Source organism: Mus caroli, unplaced genomic scaffold (genome assembly GCF_978045245.1).
Source record: "Mus caroli unplaced genomic scaffold, Mus_caroli_1 scaffold_4, whole genome shotgun sequence".
Lineage (NCBI taxonomy): Eukaryota > Metazoa > Chordata > Mammalia > Rodentia > Muridae > Mus > Mus caroli.
In genome coordinates, this window is record NW_028227259.1 from 33,322,108 (window position 1) to 33,343,548 (window position 21,441).

At 49.3% G+C, this 21,441-nt stretch overlaps 2 protein-coding genes and 2 non-coding genes across 14 annotated transcripts; 3 read left to right on the forward strand and 1 right to left on the reverse strand.

Moving 5' to 3' along the window:
- The first annotated feature begins 735 nt into the window (after window positions 1-735).
- Agbl5 (AGBL carboxypeptidase 5) lies at window positions 736-19,571 on the forward strand. 10 transcript variants are annotated; one of them, XM_029477470.2, is made up of 17 exons: window positions 736-828; window positions 1,483-1,622; window positions 2,889-3,149; window positions 3,372-3,543; window positions 3,647-3,733; window positions 3,833-3,996; window positions 4,582-4,759; window positions 5,200-5,378; window positions 5,769-6,225; window positions 6,667-6,836; window positions 7,142-7,277; window positions 7,808-8,010; window positions 8,524-8,738; window positions 15,991-16,146; window positions 17,599-17,711; window positions 18,524-18,654; window positions 19,009-19,571. In XM_029477470.2, exons 3-17 carry the CDS (start codon window positions 2,935-2,937, stop codon window positions 19,178-19,180), a joined length of 2,748 nt encoding a protein of 915 aa, XP_029333330.1. In that variant the 5' UTR covers window positions 736-828; window positions 1,483-1,622; window positions 2,889-2,934; the 3' UTR covers window positions 19,181-19,571. The 10 variants fall into 10 exon arrangements, 7 of the variants coding, with proteins under 7 accessions (XP_029333330.1, XP_029333324.1, XP_029333325.1 ...); XR_015046905.1 differs by lacking the exon at window positions 736-828 and adding an exon at window positions 18,003-18,049 and having other exon boundaries at window positions 1,205-1,622; XR_015046906.1 differs by lacking the exons at window positions 736-828; window positions 3,647-3,733 and adding an exon at window positions 18,003-18,049 and having other exon boundaries at window positions 1,205-1,622.
- On the forward strand, window positions 872-960 carry Trnay-gua (transfer RNA tyrosine (anticodon GUA)). Its single transcript is given in 2 exon segments — window positions 872-908; window positions 925-960. It is a non-coding gene; the product is annotated as a tRNA-Tyr (tRNA).
- Window positions 1,293-1,365, forward strand: Trnaa-agc (transfer RNA alanine (anticodon AGC)). Its single transcript has one exon. It is a non-coding gene; the product is annotated as a tRNA-Ala (tRNA).
- Ost4 (oligosaccharyltransferase complex subunit 4, non-catalytic) lies at window positions 19,427-20,726 on the reverse strand. Of its 2 annotated transcripts, XR_015046908.1 has the most exons (3): window positions 20,572-20,726; window positions 20,305-20,442; window positions 19,427-19,666 (listed from the first exon to the last, which is right to left on the reverse strand). XR_015046908.1 is itself a non-coding variant. In XM_085836564.1 (2 exons), the coding sequence occupies exon 1, from the start codon at window positions 20,439-20,441 to the stop codon at window positions 20,328-20,330; it is 114 nt and encodes a 37-aa protein (XP_085692690.1). In that variant the 5' UTR covers window positions 20,442-20,565; the 3' UTR covers window positions 19,427-19,666; window positions 20,305-20,327. The 2 variants fall into 2 exon arrangements, 1 of the variants encoding a protein (XP_085692690.1); XM_085836564.1 differs by lacking the exon at window positions 20,572-20,726 and having other exon boundaries at window positions 20,305-20,565.
- Between the last annotated feature and the right edge of the window lie 715 nt (window positions 20,727-21,441).

A 21,441-nucleotide genomic window follows, 5' to 3' on the forward strand; every position in this document is an offset into this window, starting at 1 on the left:
CAAATGCTAAGGGCATGCCCTGAGAACTATAGGCAGGTGAGTTTTGGCCACGGTAGCAACACGCCGCCCCCCACCCTCCTGCCACCTCTCTACCTGGCTGGGTGTTTCAGAACTGCAACTGGGGGCGGGTTCCTGGACCCAACCACTCCCCCAGTCAGAGCAGACTGCACAGAGGACCTGGGCGTTGAGTTTGTCCCTTTGTTTAAAAAATGGGTGAGCTTTCTGTGAGCCAATAGAGGGCTGGCCCTGTGAGGAAGAGCAACAAATACGTGAGCCAGATAAGGGGTCAACCCATCACCGCAGAGAAGACACTTGGTTGGCAGTGAAGCCCAGGCGGGGCGGAAACCTTTCCCAGACCTCGACCATAAAAGCGAGGTTTATAAGCGACTAGGGCAGGACCTGGGACTGCACCCAGCCAGAGGCCACGGAGAGCAAGAGTCTGGACCCCCGCTGCATCCCAGCGTCCAGGGCATAGGGGTCCCTCGCTCCCGTGGCTCGGTTTTCCCTTCTGGCCTGGCTCTGGGTGAATGGGCCCCGGCACTTCAGCTGACGGAGCGAATGTCTTTCGCATCATCAGAACAACATGCTTTATATACTTTCATCACGCCGAAAACCAAAGGAAACCTGGAGCAGAAGCAGCAAGCAGGATTCGTAGTCCCAAACACCGAAACTAATGTCTGCTTAGCGGGAGGAAGGCCGCCCCAGCCTTAGCCTCAATCCGGCTCACAGCGAGCTCCTGCCGCAGGGTGCGAGTCCGCAAGCCCGCCTTTCTTCTGGCCCGGGATCCTTTCTCAGAAACACATTAGGAGGGAAAAAAAAAAATCCTTGGTAAGCATTAGAGGGAAATCTGCAGCAGGCTCGAACAGCGGGGCCTTCGATAGCTCAGTTGGTAGAGCGGAGGACTGTAGTTAGTACAATATGGTAATCCTTAGGTCGCTGGTTCGATTCCGGCTCGAAGGACTTCGTGCATTATTTTTAGCTAGGTCAATTGCTCCGTGGGAGAAACGCTTACTTGAGGATAGGCGGTCTATTTTCCTGGCTACTGCTGAAAAGCAGTAAAGTACATATAGCAGTTAAGTAGTCGAAGTACAACGTGTCTTGTTCGCGCATTAGGTGTTAAAGATATAGTGACATGTACTTCAAGAAAAGTCCTTATTGCTTATGTATGTATTACATGGCTCTGTTTCAAAACCTTGCTGAGGGCTCCATCGTACTTTATACTATGAACTACATTAGAAAACTGAGTCTCAGGAAACCTTGTAAAGGTTACAAGAAGGTGCGACACTACAGTTGGGGGATTAGCTCAAATGGTAGAGCGCTCGCTTAGCATGCGAGAGGTAGCGGGATCGATGCCCGCATCCTCCACTTCCTTTTGCACACCATCAGGCTCATGATCCCGTGTGTCCACGTTTCGTTACACAGTAGAGCTAGGAGCACGGTAAGCTTAAAGATCGGCTTCACATGCTATTTTCTTATTCGCAGGTAAGTCTTTTCCTGTTTCCTGCTCCCTGCTCTGTCTTTCCCGCCTCGGGGAGGCGGGCCGTTAACCGCCTACAGAGAAGACGCCTTGTGAGCCGCACTCGGCGGTGGCCCGCGGAAGCCCCCAAACGGCCCCCTCACAGGTACCTGCCAACGTGCACGGAACCCTGCGTGGCGACCAATGGCAGTGCGCTTTACTGGGCGGGTAGCCAGCTGCAGCTGCGGCCAATAGGCAAGAGACTTCTTGTTTCCTGGCAGAGTGGGGTCCCGGCACCGCGGCTCTCTGGTTTTGTGTGGGTCCCGGGTGGAGGGCCCGGGTGCCGGGGCCCGAGGTGCCGCCTCGCTAGCGGGAGAGGGAGCGGGAGCAGCGGCCCGGAGAGAGGTGAGGGGCTCTGCGTGGACTGCGGCCCCGCCGGCAGACCCCGCCCCCTTCTCAGCCCGCTCTGCCGGAGCCCCCAGTCGAATGCCACCCCGCCCCCCCCCGGCCTGCCGACCCCGCCTTTGGTTGACTCCCTCCGCTCCTGTGGCCTCACCTCTGACCCCTAGGACCGGCCTTTCCGTCCTCCAGTGTACCTGTCTCGACCCCTCCCACGCTGCCAAACCCCACCCTGCCCTGGACAAGCCAGGCAGTGCGAGGGTCCTCGCGAATCGAGGAGCTGCCTGCTGCTTCCAAGCGGGACTCTACTGGCCCAGCCTTCCTAGGGGTGCTTAGGACGCCCGTTACCCACACCTTCGAGGGTAGCTTTTGCACGGGCTCGTGTCTACAGGGCGGGAGGATGGAAACAGACCCTAATTGGAACTGAGGTTCAGGGCAGGTGAGCAAGTGGCTTTGGCCGGGCATAGGCTACGTTTTCATGATAGGCGTAGTAGAGGAAGGGGGTGGTAACAACGCTCTTCAAGGTCTCCGAGAAACGAGTATAATTCCAGTCGGTGCTTGTGAAGACAAAAGAGGTAAAGAAAGGAAGCTACCATTTACACTTAGAATCTTGGTTCTTCTTGCTCTGGGCTGTCCAGTACAAAGCCAATCTAGGAAATTTTAATATGGCCTCTCCCTCATAGAGTCAGTGGCAGCCACCCGACCTCTAGTCTCTGCCTCTTAGGTTGTTAAAAAGCTTGAGAATCTAGCGTTTTCCAACTGAACTAAGGAAGCCAGTGAGCATTCGATTTGGGAACGGTGGCGATGTAGTAAAATAGGGTGTTTTTAGGTCGCTCATACTCCTTGGGTGTCCAGGGACAGAGTTGTGCTTTCTCTTGATCTTGCTGAAAGGCTACTTCCAGGTTTTCTATGAATAAGAGCGTTTTTGCTTCATAGAGTAGAAAAGACATTTCTCATTTATCCAGACATACCAAACACATTGTTTCAGTTTCTGCCCTTCCTCCCTAGCCCAACTTTGATTTTTTTTCCCCAGCTCTCAGGGCCTGTGTGGGGCAAGAGGATGCTTTCCCAGCCCCACCATGGAGCTGCGCTGTGGGGGATTGCTGTTCAGTTCTCGCTTTGATTCAGGGAACCTAGCCCATGTGGAAAAGGTGGAGACTGTGTCTAGTGATGGGGAAGGCGTAGGAGGGGTAGCAACAACCCCCGCTAGTGGTTCTGCTGCTTCCCCTGACTATGAGTTCAACGTGTGGACCCGGCCTGACTGTGCTGAAACGGAATATGAAAATGGCAACAGGTATGAGGACTGCAGGGGGTGGGACTGCCCGAGTGCTTGGGTGCATACTGTAGTCAGGCATTGACTTTGAGCATACCAGCACAGTATCTCTTGTAAGCCCTCCTCCCTTCCCTCCTTACCAGATAGCCCTTTGCTGTTTGGACTTGATTTGATTCAGCTTTTCCCCACATCCTCTCCCTGGCCCTCCCACAGCCAACAGCTGGTCTCTCTTTTGGCTCTCAGGTCATGGTTCTACTTCAGTGTCCGGGGAGGGACTCCAGGGAAGCTTATCAAGATCAACATTATGAACATGAACAAGCAAAGCAAACTGTATTCCCAAGGCATGGCCCCCTTTGTGCGCACACTGCCTTCCCGGCCACGCTGGGAACGCATTAGAGAGCGGCCCACCTTTGAGGTAATTTCTTCAGTAGGAGGAAAGACTGGGTGTTGGTAGAGGAAACACGTTTTTGAGAGAGAGGACCAGGCAGCTTTTAGTATCTTCTTTCTTCCACCCCTAGCTGGGGTCCAAGCTGAGCCCCTGCTTCAGCAAGCCTGAAGAAGCTGGTTCTCATGTGGAGAGTGTCAGAGGGAGGGAGTTGGTAAAGGTGAGAGAGGCATGAGGTCAGTTCCCAGTGTCCCCACAGGAGGAGCTCAGTGCTGACACAAATGACATGTTTGCCCCCTCTTCCTCCTCTGCTCCCCAGATGACAGAGACACAGTTTGTGCTGTCCTTTGTCCACCGTTTCGTGGAGGGCCGGGGAGCCACCACCTTCTTCGCCTTCTGCTACCCCTTCTCCTACAGCGACTGCCAGGATCTGCTGAGCCAGCTAGACCAGCGCTTTCCAGAGAATTACTCTACCCATAGCAGGTGCTAACCCCATTCTTCCCCCTACTATACTGTGGATTCTGTAGTACCTCTGCTGTTCCCAGCATTTGTCCTAAGAGCTCTTAGCCAAAACGTCACCAGTCTTGTCCACGTGTAGAGTGTAGTGTTTTGACAAAAGTGTTCCTTTGTCACCATAATCTCCTGCCCAATGCCTGCTCCTCCAGTTCTCTTGAGCTATCCTGAATATGGCCAGCACTGTGGCTGCTCAGCATGTCTTCTTCATCTTCCTCTACTGAGGGCAACTCTCTATGTGCACAAATTAATCTATCCTGATGTACCACAAATTAGGAAAGCAAACAAAAATCTTACCCTTAAATAATAGAGCTGGAGGAGAGACAGCAAAAAGGGAGCTTGCTGCCAACCTGACGATAGGAAAAGCTTCAGTCCTGTGTCTGCACCTAGCAGTGCGAGCCCACCCATACCCTTAGCCTCACCAGTTCAAGCGACTATGAGGACCCAAAAGTCATGGTGAGGGACCAGATAATTTAAGTCCTGAGCTGGCAATGCTGCCTGCACGCCTGCTGCTAGGACTTTAGAGACTTGTAACTATTGATTTTATCCCTGTAGTCCTCTGGATAGCATTTATTACCACCGAGAGCTGCTCTGCTACTCTCTGGATGGACTTCGTGTAGATCTACTAACAATCACTTCCTGCCATGGGCTTCGAGATGACCGGGAGCCCCGTCTAGAGCAGCTATTTCCTGATCTCGGCACTCCCCGACCATTCCGTTTCACAGGCAAAAGGGTAAGTAAGCGGGAAGAGCATGAAAGCCGTATTCTTGGGTGGAAAAGATGGCTCAGTTTTAAGAATACTTAATACTCTGTTACAAAGGATCCTTGTTTGGTTCCCAGCACCCACACTGTGCCGTGGCCTGTAACTCCTGCTCCAGGGGATAGAATGACTTCTTGTGGCTTCCACAGGCCCCCACATATATCAGTTGACATATACAGAAGTAAAACAGTAATCTAACGTCATCCTATCTCCGGCCACTGTGGATAGCTTAGAGCTGTTACCTCTACACATTCTGGACCCAGCTTATCTTGTACCCCAGGGCAGAGGGCTACAATCCTGTACCTAACAGCCATCTAGAAAAGGCTCTTTCTGCCTCAACGACCCTTGCCCACCCTTGTCAGGGTGGAAGTATAGTGCCACTGACCTCCTGTCTGCTTCCTTCTCCACCTCAGATATTCTTCTTAAGCAGTAGGGTACACCCTGGAGAGACTCCATCTAGCTTTGTGTTCAATGGCTTTCTGGACTTCATCCTTCGACCTGATGATCCCCGGGCACAAACTCTCCGTCGACTCTTTGTTTTTAAGTTGATTCCCATGTTAAACCCTGATGGTGTGGTCCGGGGCCACTACCGGTAAGTAGCCAAAACAGCCTTTCTGCCATTTCTCCAGTCTCATGTCTCACTTGGCTGTGCAGGTCAGCCAGCCTTCTGACTGGTTTGTATTTCCAGGCCTCTTGTACCCTAACCAGGGCAAGCCCCTCTAATCTTCCACTGAGCTGAGAGGGGTGTAATCATGTGAACACATCCTGGGTGGGAGCAAAAGTCGGTGAAGACTAGCTGGGTGGAGGGAACTGTCCGTGGACTCTATGGTGGCATGACCGCACATGAAGGAAGGCTCTGTCCTTCTTTCCAGCATGACATAAGCCTTTCACTTTACAAGTCTTTAGTGTCCTTGTCATCTACCCTAATGTCTCCTTTGGTGGCCCAGACATCTAGAGCCTGTTGAGTCCTGTCTTCCTACAGCACGGACTCCCGTGGAGTGAATCTGAACCGTCAGTACTTGAAGCCTGATGCCGTCCTGCACCCGGCCATCTATGGCGCCAAAGCTGTGCTGCTTTATCATCACGTACACTCGAGGCTCAACGCCAAGAGTCCCACGAACCAGCAACCCACTCTCCATCTCCCTCCGGAAGCTCCTCTCTCTGACCTCGAGAAAGCCAATAATCTCCACAGTGAAGCTCACCTTGGGCAGTCACCGGATGGGGAAAACCCTGCGACTTGGCCTGAGACAGAGCCAGCAGAAGAGAAGACTGACCCTGTGTGGATTATGCCACAGCCAATTCCTGAACTCGAGGAGCCAGCCCCTGACACCATCCCCCCAAAAGAGAGTGGTGTTGCTTACTATGTAGACTTGCACGGACATGCTTCCAAAAGGGGCTGCTTCATGTATGGCAACAGCTTTAGTGACGAGAGCACCCAGGTAGGACTCTGAATCCTGTGGCAGTAAATCCTGCAGGTTAGGAGATTTGGGGAAGTTACAAACCAGGGCAGGGGAGCCTTCTAGAGGAGCGGGAAGACCTGTGCACACCACCTCAGCACAAGCTTCAAAGGATGGAAAGACGGCACGGGGGCCAGAGAGCCTAGCCATTGCATCATGGTGTCTGAGTGAAGAACAAGTGCCAGATCCCAGTCTTCCATAGAGCTCTGAGAACCAGAGAAGGAAAATTTGGAGGGGAATCTGAGCTTAGAAGAAGCAGTGCTAAACAGTGACGCGTGAAGGAAACTTGGTTCCTGCTGATGGTTGTGATGTTGTATGTGGGTGACATATGTGGCAGAGTAACACGACTGTGCCTTGTTTTTCTTGCCCTTGTCCCTTCTTTCTCTGTCATTTTCTGAGTTCCCTTTTTTTCTCCACACACAGGTGGAAAACATGCTATATCCAAAGCTCATCTCCTTGAATTCAGCCCACTTTGACTTCCAGGGCTGCAATTTCTCAGAGAAGAACATGTATGCCCGAGACCGTAGAGATGGCCAGTCCAAAGAGGGAAGCGGCCGTGTCGCAATCTACAAAGCCTCAGGGATAATCCACAGGTTGGGAGGAAACTGGCATAGTAGAGAAATAACTTCTTTAAAGGAAAAAAGTACTTATTCCAGGGTGTTTGAGGGGCTGGAACCACCCAAATCTTCTCAAAAGAGAGCCTCAGTTAGCAAGGCTGGCATTATTCTGGGAGTTCTTCACTTTTGGAGGACTTCCTGGGCACATGGTTAGTTGTTACTTGGGAATCACAGCATTTTCTCTTGGTCTTTACTTGTTTCAAAGTGATGACTATCTTAGACCATCTTGGTGTCCCTCAGTGTTCTGCTGCAAGACACTGACAAAGATCTCTGTGTCTTAGCTACACACTTGAATGCAACTACAACACTGGACGCTCAGTCAACAGCATCCCTGCTGCCTGCCATGACAACGGGCGAGCCACCCCCCCTCCCCCTCCAGCTTTCCCCTCCAGATACACTGTGGAACTGTTTGAGCAGGTAGGATTGCATGGAGTAAGTGGGGAAGGGGAACCCCAATCTAAGATCCTCTGCAGGGTTAGCTGTTAAGGTAATAGGCGAGAACATAGGCGTAATTTCTGACCCCAATCACAGACTTTACCCTGGCACATCTAAGTAAATATGTGGTCTGAGCTGACCTCTCTCATGGGTTCAGGTCACTCCTAGATTTAAAAGTATACGATTATTGTAGTCTTGATGTGTCTTTTTCTAGGCACATAAGAGAAATAAAACTGTAGGTTTTAAACAACACAAACTCTTGTGGGAAAGTCATGGCTCCGTGCACAGCAGCCCCTGCCCTGAACAGCAAGTTGTAAATCTACTTGAGATGAAGAACCAGGGCACAGGATTCAGAGCATTCACTGTTAGGTCTAGCCTCCTGTCTCCTCTTGTGCTGGGTGCCACACTGTTGGGTCTAGCCTCTTGTCTCCTCTTGTGCTGGGTGCCACATTGTTGGGCAAACAGCAGCTAGAGTAGAGGATAAAGTCACTGAAGCAAACTCACCCACACAGGTGGGGCGAGCTATGGCCATCGCAGCTCTGGACATGGCAGAGTGTAACCCGTGGCCCCGAATTGTGCTGTCGGAACACAGCAGCCTCACCAATTTGCGAGCCTGGATGCTGAGGCACGTGCGCAACAGCAGAGGGCTGACCAGTGCTGGGAACATGGGCGCGAGCAAGAAGCGAGGGGCTCGAACCCCTCCCAAAAGCAACAAGTAAGGAGAGGAAAGGAGAGTACAGGGAAGCTGGCCAGTTAGCAGTGAGCTTGTGGGGAAGGCCACGTGGGGAATGTTTCCTGGGTCCATAGAAATTGCTAAGATTACCTCGGCTTCTGAGAATGGGAACCTCTTCCCTTCTCCCTAGAGCTACATCTGAGGAGCTGAAGATCCGGCCAGGGACTCCTAGATCCAGATCCCACAACCCACTGTCTCTGTGGCTGGCAAGGGTGTGGCAGGCAGGTCTCAGGTCCCAAAGGTTGTGAGTGACTAGGTGAAGAGGGCTCTAGAGCGAGCACCAACCAAAGGAGACCTCTTTGTCAAGTCAAGCTACTTAGGATGATAACCCTTCCACAACTAGCTGGGATGCTCCAAGCTTCATCCACAGGCATACATCCCTGGTTCCTGGGAATGGGGTCCTATGCTCTTTTACCCCAGAAGTGAATTTTAATTGCCGTATCCTGAGGAAGCTTTCCCAGGCCCAGGTTAAACTAGCACCTGCTTTTTTTGCAGCAGCTTGCCTGGTTCCTGCTCTGAAAATGCTCTGAGCCGGGTTCGCAGTTTTAGCACCGGCACGAGTACTGGTGGCAGCAGCAGCAGCCAACAAAACTCTCCACAGATGAAGAACTCTCCCAGCTTCCCTTTTCATGGCAGTCGGACTGCGGGGCTACCAGGCCTGGGCTCTAGCACCCAAAAGGTCAGCCATCGGGTGCTGGGCCCTGTCAGAGGTAAGCCAGTCTGGGAGCCCCTGCAGCAGGTGTTTGGTTGCTTGGGCCATTGCTGGGGAGAAAGAGCTTGAAGACATACAAGGGCGGATCAATAAAACTAGTCTGTAGCAGAAGGCTCTGCAGCCTCTCCTGCGACCATGGTGTTCCCGCGGCGTGACTTCAGAGCAGTGCTGTATATGCCAGTCATAGATAGAAGGCCTGGCGATTGTAGCTTCAGCACACACTAGGAGCCAGGGATGATTCCAAGGACAGAACACGCCACAGCAGTGCCCAACACAGACATGGAACTTCTATCAAGGACAATGTCGCAGTGTCTTCTTGTTGGCAGTAGGAGGAAATGTCTTTAGAATTTAAATGGTAGCACTGTAGAATGAAGAGCACTGTCCACCGCCTCTGTGGGCTGGAGCTTCCTGGCTTCACAACATAATACCAAGATCCCAGTTCTCGCAAAGCAAAGCAGAGCTGAAGCAGCTCATTGTAGGCTTATAGACCACCGGCCTGCCCCTTCCCAGCAGTGCATAGTTGCTCAACTAGTAAGTACCCTTGGCTCTTACTAGGTAAGAGATTCTGGGTCAGAAGTTTATGACCAAAATGTGGGCTTGCAAGGGGTGGAGATTGGGGGCAAGGTGAGGAGAGCTGCCAGGAATCTGAACTGTGAGGAGAGACTTTTGTAGTATTACTCTAGAAATATATATCACAAATTAGTACTGCTAGCCGGGCGTGGTGGCGCACGCCTTTAGTCCCAGCACTCGGGAGGCAGAGGCAGGTGGATTTCTGAGTTCGAGGCCAGCCTGGTCTACAAAGTGAGTGCCAGGACAGCCAGGGCTACACAGAGAAACCCTGTCTCGAAAAAAACAAAACAAAAAAAAAAAAAAAATTAGTACTGCTGATGTGTGCTCTGGGCCATAGGAAGCTTGTCAAAACATGGAGACCTGTAAGGTGGAGATAAGAGCTTTGTGGTCAGCCGGGCGTGGTGGCGCACGCCTTTAATCCTAGCACTTGGGAGGCAGAGGCAGGTGGATTTCTGAGTTCGAGGCCAGCCTGGTCTACAAAGTGAGTTCCAGGACAGCCAGGACTATACAGAGAAACCCTGTCTCAAAAAACCAAAAAATTAAAAAAAAAAAGAGCTTTGTGGTCCAGTTTTACCCATTTCTGTGAGGATTTTTCTGCTGTTGAGCTTTTGGAACGGCCTTGATATGCGCAGGTTTACAGATACAGTGTCTGTAACTCCAACTGCTAGTTAGAGAAGCTGCAGAGGGAGCCCAGCTTCAGCTAATTAGAACATTCCCATTTCTGATAGGAAACCTGGCTCTGTTTATATTCCAAGGCCCCTCTGAGATTCTATCTAACTTAGGAATAATTATATGCACTGTGCTTTAAAATATTAGAAATGATCATGCTTCATATTTAGATAGCATTTAATAACAATAAGAGGATATCACAAAGGGTTTCACGTATCTAACCAGGTCGAGTGGGATGGATAATAGTCCCATTTTTCTGATGAGAAGACTTCAAAAAAACTATTTTAGGGATGGCTCATCCAAATAGATGTGGTGGCACACACCTATAACCCTGGCTTGGTAGGCTGAAGCAGGAGACTAACACACTGCAGGCCAATCGCGGCTTCCTAATGAGACTCTATCACAGGGGAAGCTGGTGAAGAGTGAGTTATTACTTCTTTTTTTTTTTGGTTTTCCGAGACAGGGTTTCTCTGTGTAGCCCTGGCTGTCCTGGAACTCACTCTGTAGACCAGGCTGGCCTCAAACTCAGAAATCCGCCTGCCGCTGCCTCCCGAGTGCTGGGATTAAAGGCATGCGCCACCACTGTCCTGCAGAGTAGGTTATTCCTTAAGGGGCAGTTCCCCCGCTTGTCTTTCATGCTCCAGTATACCTAGTCTCCTGTTATATCTGGGTAAAGATTTCTTATTGTTGGTGGTGGTGGGCTTTTTTGGTTTTGTCAGGGTTTCCTAGATCACAGCTTATAATTTCTTCATCAGCATTATAAATTCTTCATCCTGGACCACAAAGGGCCTTTTCTATAGTTCATTCCTGGAGAATTCAAGGCAGATTTATATATATTTATTTATTTATATATATATATATATATATATAATATATATATATATATATTTTTTTGAGGCAGGGTCTTGTTCTATAGCCTAGATTGGTTTTGAGTTTAGAATTCTTTTGCTTCAACTTCCCAAGTGCTGGATGATAGGCAAGCTACGATTTCCAGCTGAGGGCAGATTTTGGTATTTAATTGTTTAATTGACATCCTCCAGCTCCACTTCCTGATGCAGAACTTTGCACTGAAATCCTTGAGGTGAGGGCCATATATTCTATGTTACTTCCTCAGAGAACTAACTGAAAATATGCAGCCTGAGTACTAAGTAATTCTTGGTTGATTGACTAGAACTTAACACAGGAAACAAGATAGCAAATACAACATAAAAAGTATGTGCGCAGTATAAACATCCAGGCCGTTTGCAGCGCTACTGTGGTAGGTCATAAGTAATTAAACAGAATGCTCAGTTGAGAAACAACTTTGAAGAACAAATAGTATGTGGCTTTACAAAAACAACATCCCCAAATGAGAATGACAGCCACGCTCTCTTGGCAGACAACAAAACGTCCACACTGAGCTGGCATACAAAGGGCTAGCCCTTCACCCACAGAGCTTGGTAAAGACACGTGGGAAGTGTTTTAAAAACAAGGATGTTGAATTAAATGAGGCATATGGTAGCAACTGTGGTTGCTTCTAAGAAAAATGGGAACAAAAGGAACTGCACTGCACACTTGCACAGGGAGACAGGGGCTTACAATCATGACACATGAGCTGACCTGTACCAGAGTCTGCAAAGGAAAGAAATCTAAGAAGGACCCAATAATGGCAAAAGACAGATGAACTAAGAGGCTTCAAGCTGTGTGCTAGAGGAAAGTTACTGTTAAGACACAGTTGGAGCCAGGACAGCCAGGGCTATACAGAGAAACCCTGTCTCGAAAAACCAAAAAAAAAAAAAAAAAAGACAACAGTTGGAAACAAAATTGAAAAGCCATCTTAACAGGCATAGATTCCTAAAGACATCTGTGGAGATGTCTTCTTGGCAGAACCATAAACAGGGCAAGTGGAGGAGTTGGAGATCTAAGTCACCATGTGGAAGAACCAAGTGAGAAGGCACGCTTCCTCAGGTGGACAAGCTTGGAACAGAACTGGTTAGAGAACCAATACCCTCCAAGGCTTGCATAAACATGGCAGGAAACTGGGTTTAAAATTAAGGGGTCAGGATGAAAATTGTATCAAAATAGACACTGTAAGGAGTTTAAAAAGTGAGGTCTTAGGCATCTAAGAGTTCCCTGGGCATTTACTGGCACAATTCTTTTAAGACCCCACGAAGGAAAACTGGTTCTGATTTTAGATAGGGCTGCAATGCAAACTAACACTTGGACATGGCATCTTCAGTCAACTATTGAGAAAACGTATTGTTCGGTGTGGTCTGTCCTACCATGTTCGCTATAACATCTGCTGCTACACTGCTGGCTCTTCGGCCTCAACCACAGCAAGCAATATGGTCTGTTTATTTACATTTATTTATTGTGACTTTCTGTATGTCTGTGCATAAAGGTACATGCCTCAGCACCCGTGTGGTGGGGAGAGAACAACTGATGGGCATCTATCATGTCTTTCTATCATGTTGGTCTTGGAAACTGAGCTCAGTTTGTCAAGTGTGGTGGAGTTCACTCACCTATCCTGGCTGGCCTGTTGTTTTCAAAGCTAGGAAAAAACATGACTCCAGATCTCAGAAATTTTAACTTGAAATGTGCTATACTTTCCAACCCCCAAATTTGGATTGTGATAATAACTGTTATCTTGACTTGTGAATTTATTTATAAAATTCTGACGTCAGGTGTGGTGGTGCAAGTATGTAATCCCAGCCCTTGGGAGATAAAGGCAAGATGGGCCTTGGGCTAGATAGTGAGCTTGAGGCCAGCTTGGACTATATGAGATCATCTACCTACCCACTTCCCATGAAACATTCAGTTACTGTTTATATTATATTTAACTATACATTTTATTGGTTTTATTGACTTGAACAAACGAGATTGGAGGTTCCAGGGAGCTTTCTCAGAAAAGATCTGGCCAGCTCAGCCAGCACCTGAAAAAGGCCAATGAATCTCCAACTCAAACAAGAGAGCTCCTAGTGCAGGAGGCCAAGAAATCCTAAGTCCCAGCACCCGACTTTTCCCAGCTGCAAAACGTACTCTACCTACCTTCCCAGATCTCAGCACAGTTCCAATCTACTGTCTCAGAAATGATAGCAGAGAATAGTACAGAAGTGAGGCAAGTCAGAGGCATGCACGGCACTGCAAAATCAGAAGTGAACAGCTGGCGGGGGTTGGGGGAAGGTCGGGGTGACAAGGCAGCCTCTCCTGTACATTAGACATAAGCAAGTAAGGCACCCCCCCACCCCTGCACACACAACTCCATAGTCACGCAGTAGCTTCCTTCAGTTTTGCATTCTGGAAATCTCATTTGCGTGATCCTCATCTTGCCCTTCAGCCTATCCAGCCAGACACTAATGTGAAAGATGAGGCACTTACTTAGGTATGAAGGCGGAGCCTCTAATTGTCTTCCTATCACCAGGACCCTCTCATCCGACCCCCAGCTCTGTCACTTCAGCTGGATTATCACTACAAATTGTCTGGCCTATGCCTTGGCTCAGTTAGCAGGCAACTTTTGGTAGAGTAGATAATACCCACCTATCAATGAGTTCCTCTGGAGGGAGGGAAGGAGTCCATAGGACTTGCTGTCTTGACCACCATTGCCACTTCTGTTCTTTCAACAGCAAGCAGTGTCAGGCAGTGTCTCCCAACTCTAGGCCCTAGCACTGTACCTAGCACTTCAGTGTGCAGTAAACATCTATGTGCTGAATGGAGAGTTTGATTAGGAGTCAAGTTAATGCTTATTTAATCTTTCTAATTCTTGTAGGGTTATAAAAGCCCGCTACTCGAGCATTCAATAAGGATTCAATAAGATCTACAGGGAAAGATGTCCCAAAGACATGTGAGAGAGATGACATTTTAGGTATTTAGGATTTATCTATTGCTAAAGCCTGTGATCTGAGATCTGTGCACCTCTGGGATTAAAGGTGTACATTCAGATTTTAATCAGAATCACAAGGTCTGTACACTCGAGGACCACCGAGTCACTGACGGTGGCCACAAGTCTCTCTGACTTCTGCTATGCTATCACTCCCACTGTGCCCTGAACTCTGCTTTTGTGCTCTTTGCTCTCCTTCTTAGACTCTAATTGTATGCTTTGTAGTAGTATCACAATAGCCAGAAGGGCTTCCATCCTAAGAGCATTCTGAGAGATTCATTGTAGGTAACTTCAACTTAGAGACTTCAGAAAGACTTTTGAAACAGGGACTCATTGAGCACAAGCTGGCTTAGAACTTGTGATCTCCCTGACACAGCTTCTGAATGTTGGGATTATAGGCATGTCCTGTTATGTACATGCCTGGTACCGCCTGCTAAAATCCAGTACAGACAAGATGAAGTTAACGGTCACTAGCGTCCAAAATTAGGCTTTTCATACCTAACACATGTAACTTGTATTAGAGGACATCTAGAATATTGACATCACCATTTTATTTGGTTCTATGACGATCCAAAAGTATCTGGCACCTGCTAAAGCTGCTGAACCTGCAATTCCCCTATCCCTGGATCCAGCACCATCTCTCTCTCTGGAATCCCACCCCTCAGGACGTGTAGTAAAATTCCAGCCAAAGGATATACATCAGAGTACTACCCCTAACAGTTCAGTATGCCCTTAAAGAGGTGACTGACCTATAAACGACAATTAGCCATGTGAAGAAAAAAAAAAAAAAGGCTCTAAGAAGTAATTCTGCCTGAAAATGGCCAAGGCAACATTTACAGAGAGCTGGCATTTGAGATAGAACATGGAAGATAATCAAGGCACTCTCTAAAAAAAGAGAAACTGAGATTTCAAAGGACCCACAGAGCTCCTAGCAACAGTGGCTGAGGTGTGAGTGATCAAATCAGCATTTTTTGAAGACAGAGTTTCTCTATATAGTCCTGGCTGTCCTTGAACTCACTTTGTAGACCAGGCTGACCTCCAACTCAGAAATCCACGTGCCTCTGCCTCCCGAGTGCTGGGATTAAAGGCGTGTGCCACCACGCCCGGCTCTCAAACCAGTATCTTAATGGCAGATGGCCTGGACACACAGCAGACAGGACTCTGGCTGTGCTGTGCTGTGCGGGTTCATGTAGACTATATCTTTAAAAGACTTCCAGAATCTGAGATGGCTTGTGGCTCAGCGGTCCAGAGCACTGGCTGCTCTTCCAGAGGTCCTAAGTTCAAATCCCAGCAACCACACACATGGTGGCTCAGAACCATCTGTAACAGGATCTGATTACCTCATTTTGGTGTCTCTGTGGAGAGCTACAGTGTACTCATATAAAAATATATAAATCTAAAAAAAACAAACAAACCCTTCAGACCACACGTAGCAATGCCAGCATACAATCCAAGCATGGAGGAATCCAAGCATGGAGGGATGCTCTGGCAGGAAGACCAAAAGTTCAAGTCTAGCCTCAGCTCTATAGAGAGAGGAAAGTCAGTGAATCTGTATTGTTTCTCTCTCACCCAAGACAAGGTGAGATATATATTGTTTTATTTTAATCCAGCTGAGAGGAAAGTGAGTGAAAAGACTTGTATCTAGAGACCACTGCAATTGAAGAACCATTAGGATTTGACTAAAGAAATTCAAGGGAGGAACTGAAAACTGAAACAAGCTTTCTAGCAGACAGGGACAAGGAATGGACTGGGGAGAAGACAGATTGAGTTTGGCAGTCAAGGACTTAACAGGTAGAAGTGTCTGACAGAAGACATTCTGGGAGAAAAGGGCCTTAGAGATTTAAAGATTTAAGAGGAGACAGAGCGAGGTCAGATGGCTAAGCGGTAGAAACATCAATGAGAAGAGGATTGGTTAGAAGAAAATAGCCCCGCAAAGCCATGTTTTAGAAGCCAAGTTGAGGAACTTCTTAACAAACTGGTTGGATGAGGTACGGATGACTGGAATACCAGATGTCTCACGGAGTGGGCAGCTGATTTGTTGAGAACTTGAAAACAGGCTTCTGGCCGTGCCTGGCCAGGGGAAGCACGACAGTGAAGCCTACCTTACACTGTCTCATTTCTTGATCTTTTCCCTGTTTGTGTCCTTTCCACTCAGAGCCCCGATGCTCAGACCGAAGGCGGCGGCAGCAGCCACTGAACCATCGCCCTACCACAAACAGCCTGGCCCCCTCCCCAACTCTGGCTAGTTCTGGCCCAACCTCCTCACGAAACATGGGCTCCTGCCTCCTACCCAATTCACTCAGCTTATCAGGTCGGTACCCACTGCCCCTGAAACCTGAGTTGCCCACCTTCTTCCCTTTCCTACCACCCAGGGCTTAGACAGGCTCCTATCTAAGCCTCGAGAAGAAACTTCTTCAGCCATCCTGCTGCTTAGCCTGGACTTCTTTTTTGAACTGCCATATATATATATATTTATTCAGGCCACGTCAGACCAGGCGCTGTTCTCCTGGTACCTCACACTCCTAGCACGTGCCTTTGTACAGGAGGCTGGCACTCAATGACATGAACTGTAAAATAAAGTAACAGTTACCATACCCTGGATGACTACCCTGCGCAGGCGCTGCTCTAGACTGTCCAGTCCTCACACTACAGTTCAAGGCCCGAGGACTTTTCTACCTGCAAAGTGCTACTTACCCAGGTGCCTCAACTCCAAGAGCTAGGAATGGTGGACAAAGTCGCAGGCCTTTCACCTGTCATTACTACAAATGGCATCCTATACTCTAAACTTAAAGCCACACCCAGTCCTCTTTTACATTAGAAACCCAGTGATAAAAGGAACTAAATGGAATCTTTTTTTTGAAACAGGGTTTCTCTTTGTAGATCAGGCTGGTCTCAAACCCACCAGCCTCTGCCTCCAGAGTGCTGGAATTAAAAGCATCCACCACCATAGAATTGAATCCTACGTATACTGCACCAACCTATCCATTTTTAATCAGTTGTTGTACAGAATGGACTTGGGTTTTTTGTTTTCTTTCTCCTTTTGAGACACTGTCTGTGTAGCTCTGGATGTCCTAGAACTCATTATGTAGACCAGTTAGTTGGCCTTGAGCTCAAAGAGACCTGCCTGCCTCTGTCTCTGGAATGCTGGGATTAAAGGCCTGCCACTATGCCCAGCTGGACTTTACTCCTAAATGCCTAAACATGATTGGTGTAAACTCTAAGGTTTACAGATTGAGCTAAACCTGAGGGTTTGATTTTCACCAAAAGTTGCAGCTTCACTCCTTGGATGAGATTAGAACTTCTCACATAAACCGGGCATGGTGGCGCACTCCTTTAATCCCAGCACTCGGGAGGCAGAGGCAGGCAGATTTCTGAGTTCCAGGCCAGGCTGGTCTACAAAGTGAGTTCCAGGACAGCCAGGGCTACACAGAGAAACCCTGTCTTGAAAAAACAAAACAAAACAAGACCTTCTCACATATGACAACATCTAGAGATAAAGAACACACAATAGTTTAAGGTAGGATGGCACTAAACACCCTGCATGCACAAAATCACCAAAGATAAATGATTGGTTTGCAATGATGCTGAGGGTGAAGGGCTACTGATAGAGCTCAGAGGTTGAGCACGGGCTCCAGCTTAGCATGAAATCCTAGGTTTAATCCTAGCACCATAAAGGGAACACAACAAGGCCAAGAAACTGATACAAGTGAAGTTACCATCTCTCGTGGGCCTACCTTGATGATCAGTTCCCTCTGTTCTCTAGGGAGCAGCTGCTCATTCTCGTCTTCAGGGGACAAGCCAGAGGCTGTCATGGTGATTGGGAAAAGCCTACTAGGGGCTGGTGCTCGGATCCCTTGCATTAGGACTCGATTGCAGGTAAAATTTTTGGGGTCTTTCTGTGTTTTTAGCATTAGCAGAACCCAGCAAGACACTTGTGAACACTGGGGGCTGGGCTGGGCTGGGGGAATGCTCCTTCCTGATGTACAGCCTTTTATAACCAGTCTGTCAAGAGTTGCTGTGATATCTGTGTGTTAACCTTCCCAGTCGTCATCAGCTAGGTTTCTTGCTTGCTTCAGACTCCATTGTCCCTGCCAGATGCACCCCAACCACAGCCTACTAGCTTTGGCTTTCCTACCCGTCCTTAGCTTCTCCTCTCTTTCTGACCAGACCTGCCAGAGGAGAGTTTCCGCCAGGAGGGGTCCCGGATTCCCCAGGTAACACATCTGGTTACTGCTCCTAATAACACCCTACCATCACCTCCAACTCAGACAGGCTTCCCTTCCTAGTTTGACTGTAGCTAGAGGCAGAAGCTGACTGGACGATGAAGCTTAAGCTGCTCTGGCAGGGGCGGAGGCTGAGAAAGCCGAGGGCTATCCACCAGTCCACTCCCATTTTTCTTCATAGTGCTTCTCTACCCAGCCATCTCTTAGCCATGGGATACCTATGGAAGTGAAATGCTGGGTTCTTTTGCCACCCTTAGATAAGTAAGACCCACTATGCTGTCGTAAGTTGAATCTGGAGCTATAGCTGCCACCCTGTCTCATCATCTCAGTTAGGAGCAGTGCTCAGGAATTCAGGGTCCTAGCACCACTGCTGACTTCTGTACCAGATTCTTAAGCATGGAAACTCTAAAAGCAGAAAAGCCTCGTGGAAGAAGCCAACCTCTTAGTCTACCCCTGTCTACACAGGCTAGGCCCAGGTTGGGCCGGAGCTCACCGCCGACTCGCAGAGGGATGAGAGGTTCAAGCCCCACATCCCCCATCCCCCAGACCAGAGAGAGCAGTGAGCTGGAGCCGGGACCCCACTCTGCTACACCAGGGTGAGCACCGGAGTCCAGGCCTTCATTCCACCTCTCATTTCTACTATTCCTTCCCCCCATTTCAGCATTCAGGATAATCTTCTCCCTTTTCATTGATCCCAAAGACTAAATGCACTTTCATTAAGAATCTAGTCCCTGATTTTTATTGTACCATGGCCTCAGTTTTCACTTCAAAGCATAACTTCTAATTAGTCTCAAGACACTAGCTAGCTGATTCTAGTGACTGGCAATGATGAACCTGCCTCTCCCTACCCAGCTTCACACTGCCCTTTTCATTTCCCAGCCCCTGGCTAACAGACCAGAAAAAGGGGGCTGTTTCCACAACCCTGATTTCCTGTCTCTTCTCTGTTGCAGGCTGCCTCAGGCCGGCCCCCCACGGCCTCGCTCTGCCCCCGCCTTTTCTCCTATTTCCTGTACTCTCTCTGACTCCCCATCCCGGATTTGTTACAGCAGGGGGCTCTTGAACCAATGTGAGGTTTGTTTTGTCCCTAAATCACCACCATTCACTATTTCTCCCAGGGTCTGATAATGCCTTTACCTTCATGTCCAGGATATAGCCCTAAGGTGAGGGAACACAGTGAAATGATAAGTTAGTCCCGTCTTCCAGCTGCTGGTACCATGTGACAACCATAGCTCCTTGGAATGTCGGCCACACTGTCCGAGGCCTTGCAGAACATCACCTTAAGACAGAACAAAACAGGGACCTGCTCCCTCCCACCCCCCTGCAGCACAAGATTTTGGGACCACAAAAAAATATATATCTATATATATATATATCTATATATATCTATATTTTTGTATTGGGGGGAGGGAGTAGAAAAGAAAGCAGCCCCTATACTGGGCCCTATTCCGTGGCAGCTTCTTGCTCCATAGGGTTAAGGAAGACTTTGAGGAAATAAAAGTTGTTTGGAAAAATCCAGGTGTAGTTGCTTTGTATGCTGTGATGGGTAGGAGAGATGAAGTGTGAAGGCCCTCACACCCTCCATCTTGCCTCAGACTATGTCCTGGAACCCTAGAAAAAAGGGGAAAGACCCGAAGTAAGGAAAATGCTGCAGCTTCCTTGCGGGGGCTGGGGAGGTCCTTAAGGAACCAGCCCCCATCTAACCCATTCCCTTTATATTATTTAAGCACACTTGGTTTCCAGACTCTGCTCCCTCCCTTTTTTCTCCATGCTTTCTATTTGTAGTCAACCCACAAAACGTCTTTGGCTTCAGAACATGGAAATAAGTCTACATCTTTCGCTACCACGCCCCTCCCCCAAATTACTTAAATAACGCCTCAGGTTCCGTGGGAAAGTGGGGCTGTTAAGGGCTTGATCCCCCTATACTTGGCAGTTACTGCCTTTATTTGTACTGGTCAGCGCCTCCGTGTAACCATACCCTATAACTTTGGCCTCTATCTACTGGAAACCTCAAAATGGGGAATGAGGATGGCTCCGAAAACCCATCTTCATTCAAAGAATAAGCCGTTTTGGGGGACCGAAGCAGAATACATCAAGGCACTGTACACAATGCGAACGAAGGAGCTCGGTTCTGGGCTATCAGGCTTGGCTCGACACTTTCTGACTTGAAGTTCCCTAAGAGTGCAGGCCCTGGATCGGCCTCACCACTCAGCTGTCCAGAGTCTGTGTGTTACTGCCCCGACCGTTACCTGGGGCGGAGAAAGCGCCACTTTCATTCCTGCTTCTTGGGGTTGTTTACTGCCACGTAGTGATAGAGGACCACAAGCAAGAAAAGCGACACGCCCAGCATGTTGGCGAAGATGGCGAGCTGCACGTCCGTGATCATCCTGTGGACAAGGAGGAAGGACTGAGCCTCGATTCGCACACTCCTTGCTTTCTCACTAGGCTAGATCCTCGCCACCACGATCCAGCCTCCGCCGGGCTCGCCTGTGAACCGGCGCCTGCGAGCCCCTCACCTGACCAGCTCCAGCCGACTCCGACACTACAGCCGCACAAACTCGAGGAAGGCGACCTGAGCCGGAACTTCGTAGTGCAAGCTGGGGAACAACGCGGCACTTCCGGCTTCTCTACCCTCCCGTCTCGTCTGCCCCGGCGGCGGCGCGTGCAAAAGAGCAGGTCTTGGGCGGAGCCTACAATGGCCGTCCTGCGGGAGGGCGGAACGGGGCTTGGTCCGCTCGGCAGGGGCGGGGATCCCGCCCGGGTCGCAGCTGGCTGCAGCTGGCGCGGCGGAATCCGCGGTTAGCTTCCGACGCTGTGGTGACAGCCTCCCTGGAGCCCAGGAGTGGGTTTGGGCGAGGGTGCAGCAGGCGGAAGGCTGGGCCTGACCTCTAGGCTCCGACCCACTTTCCTGCATGCTGCTCACCCTTCGCTTCCCTGCTCGACCCTGCCAGGTGCTTCCTTAGGGTCCTGCCCTCCCGGTCCCCTCCCAGGCTCGCTGGCGTGGGGATGGAGTGAAAGGTGATGCAGAATAGGGACAGGATTGAGGAGGTAGTCTTTCTGAAACCACAATCCTACCAAAGAGGCAGGCCATGACAACTTACTTGATCAGTGCCAGTTTCAGGCCAGTTCCCTGTCTCCACCCCACTCCTGGAGGTGGGCGTCAGAATTAGGGTAGACTCTCTGATAATCAAAAACCAAACCAAACGTGGGACCTCGGCCAAGTGGGAAATCCCCCCCCCCGGATGTGAATGAGGGGGTAGGAAAGGAAGGGCTGGGACAAGCCAAGAGGGGTCGTAGGTTTGTGGTGAGGAAGAGAGTTGGCTGCAATAGACATCCAGATATCCGAGGGTCACTGGAGAGGGGAGCAGCACCCTGAATCTCTTCAG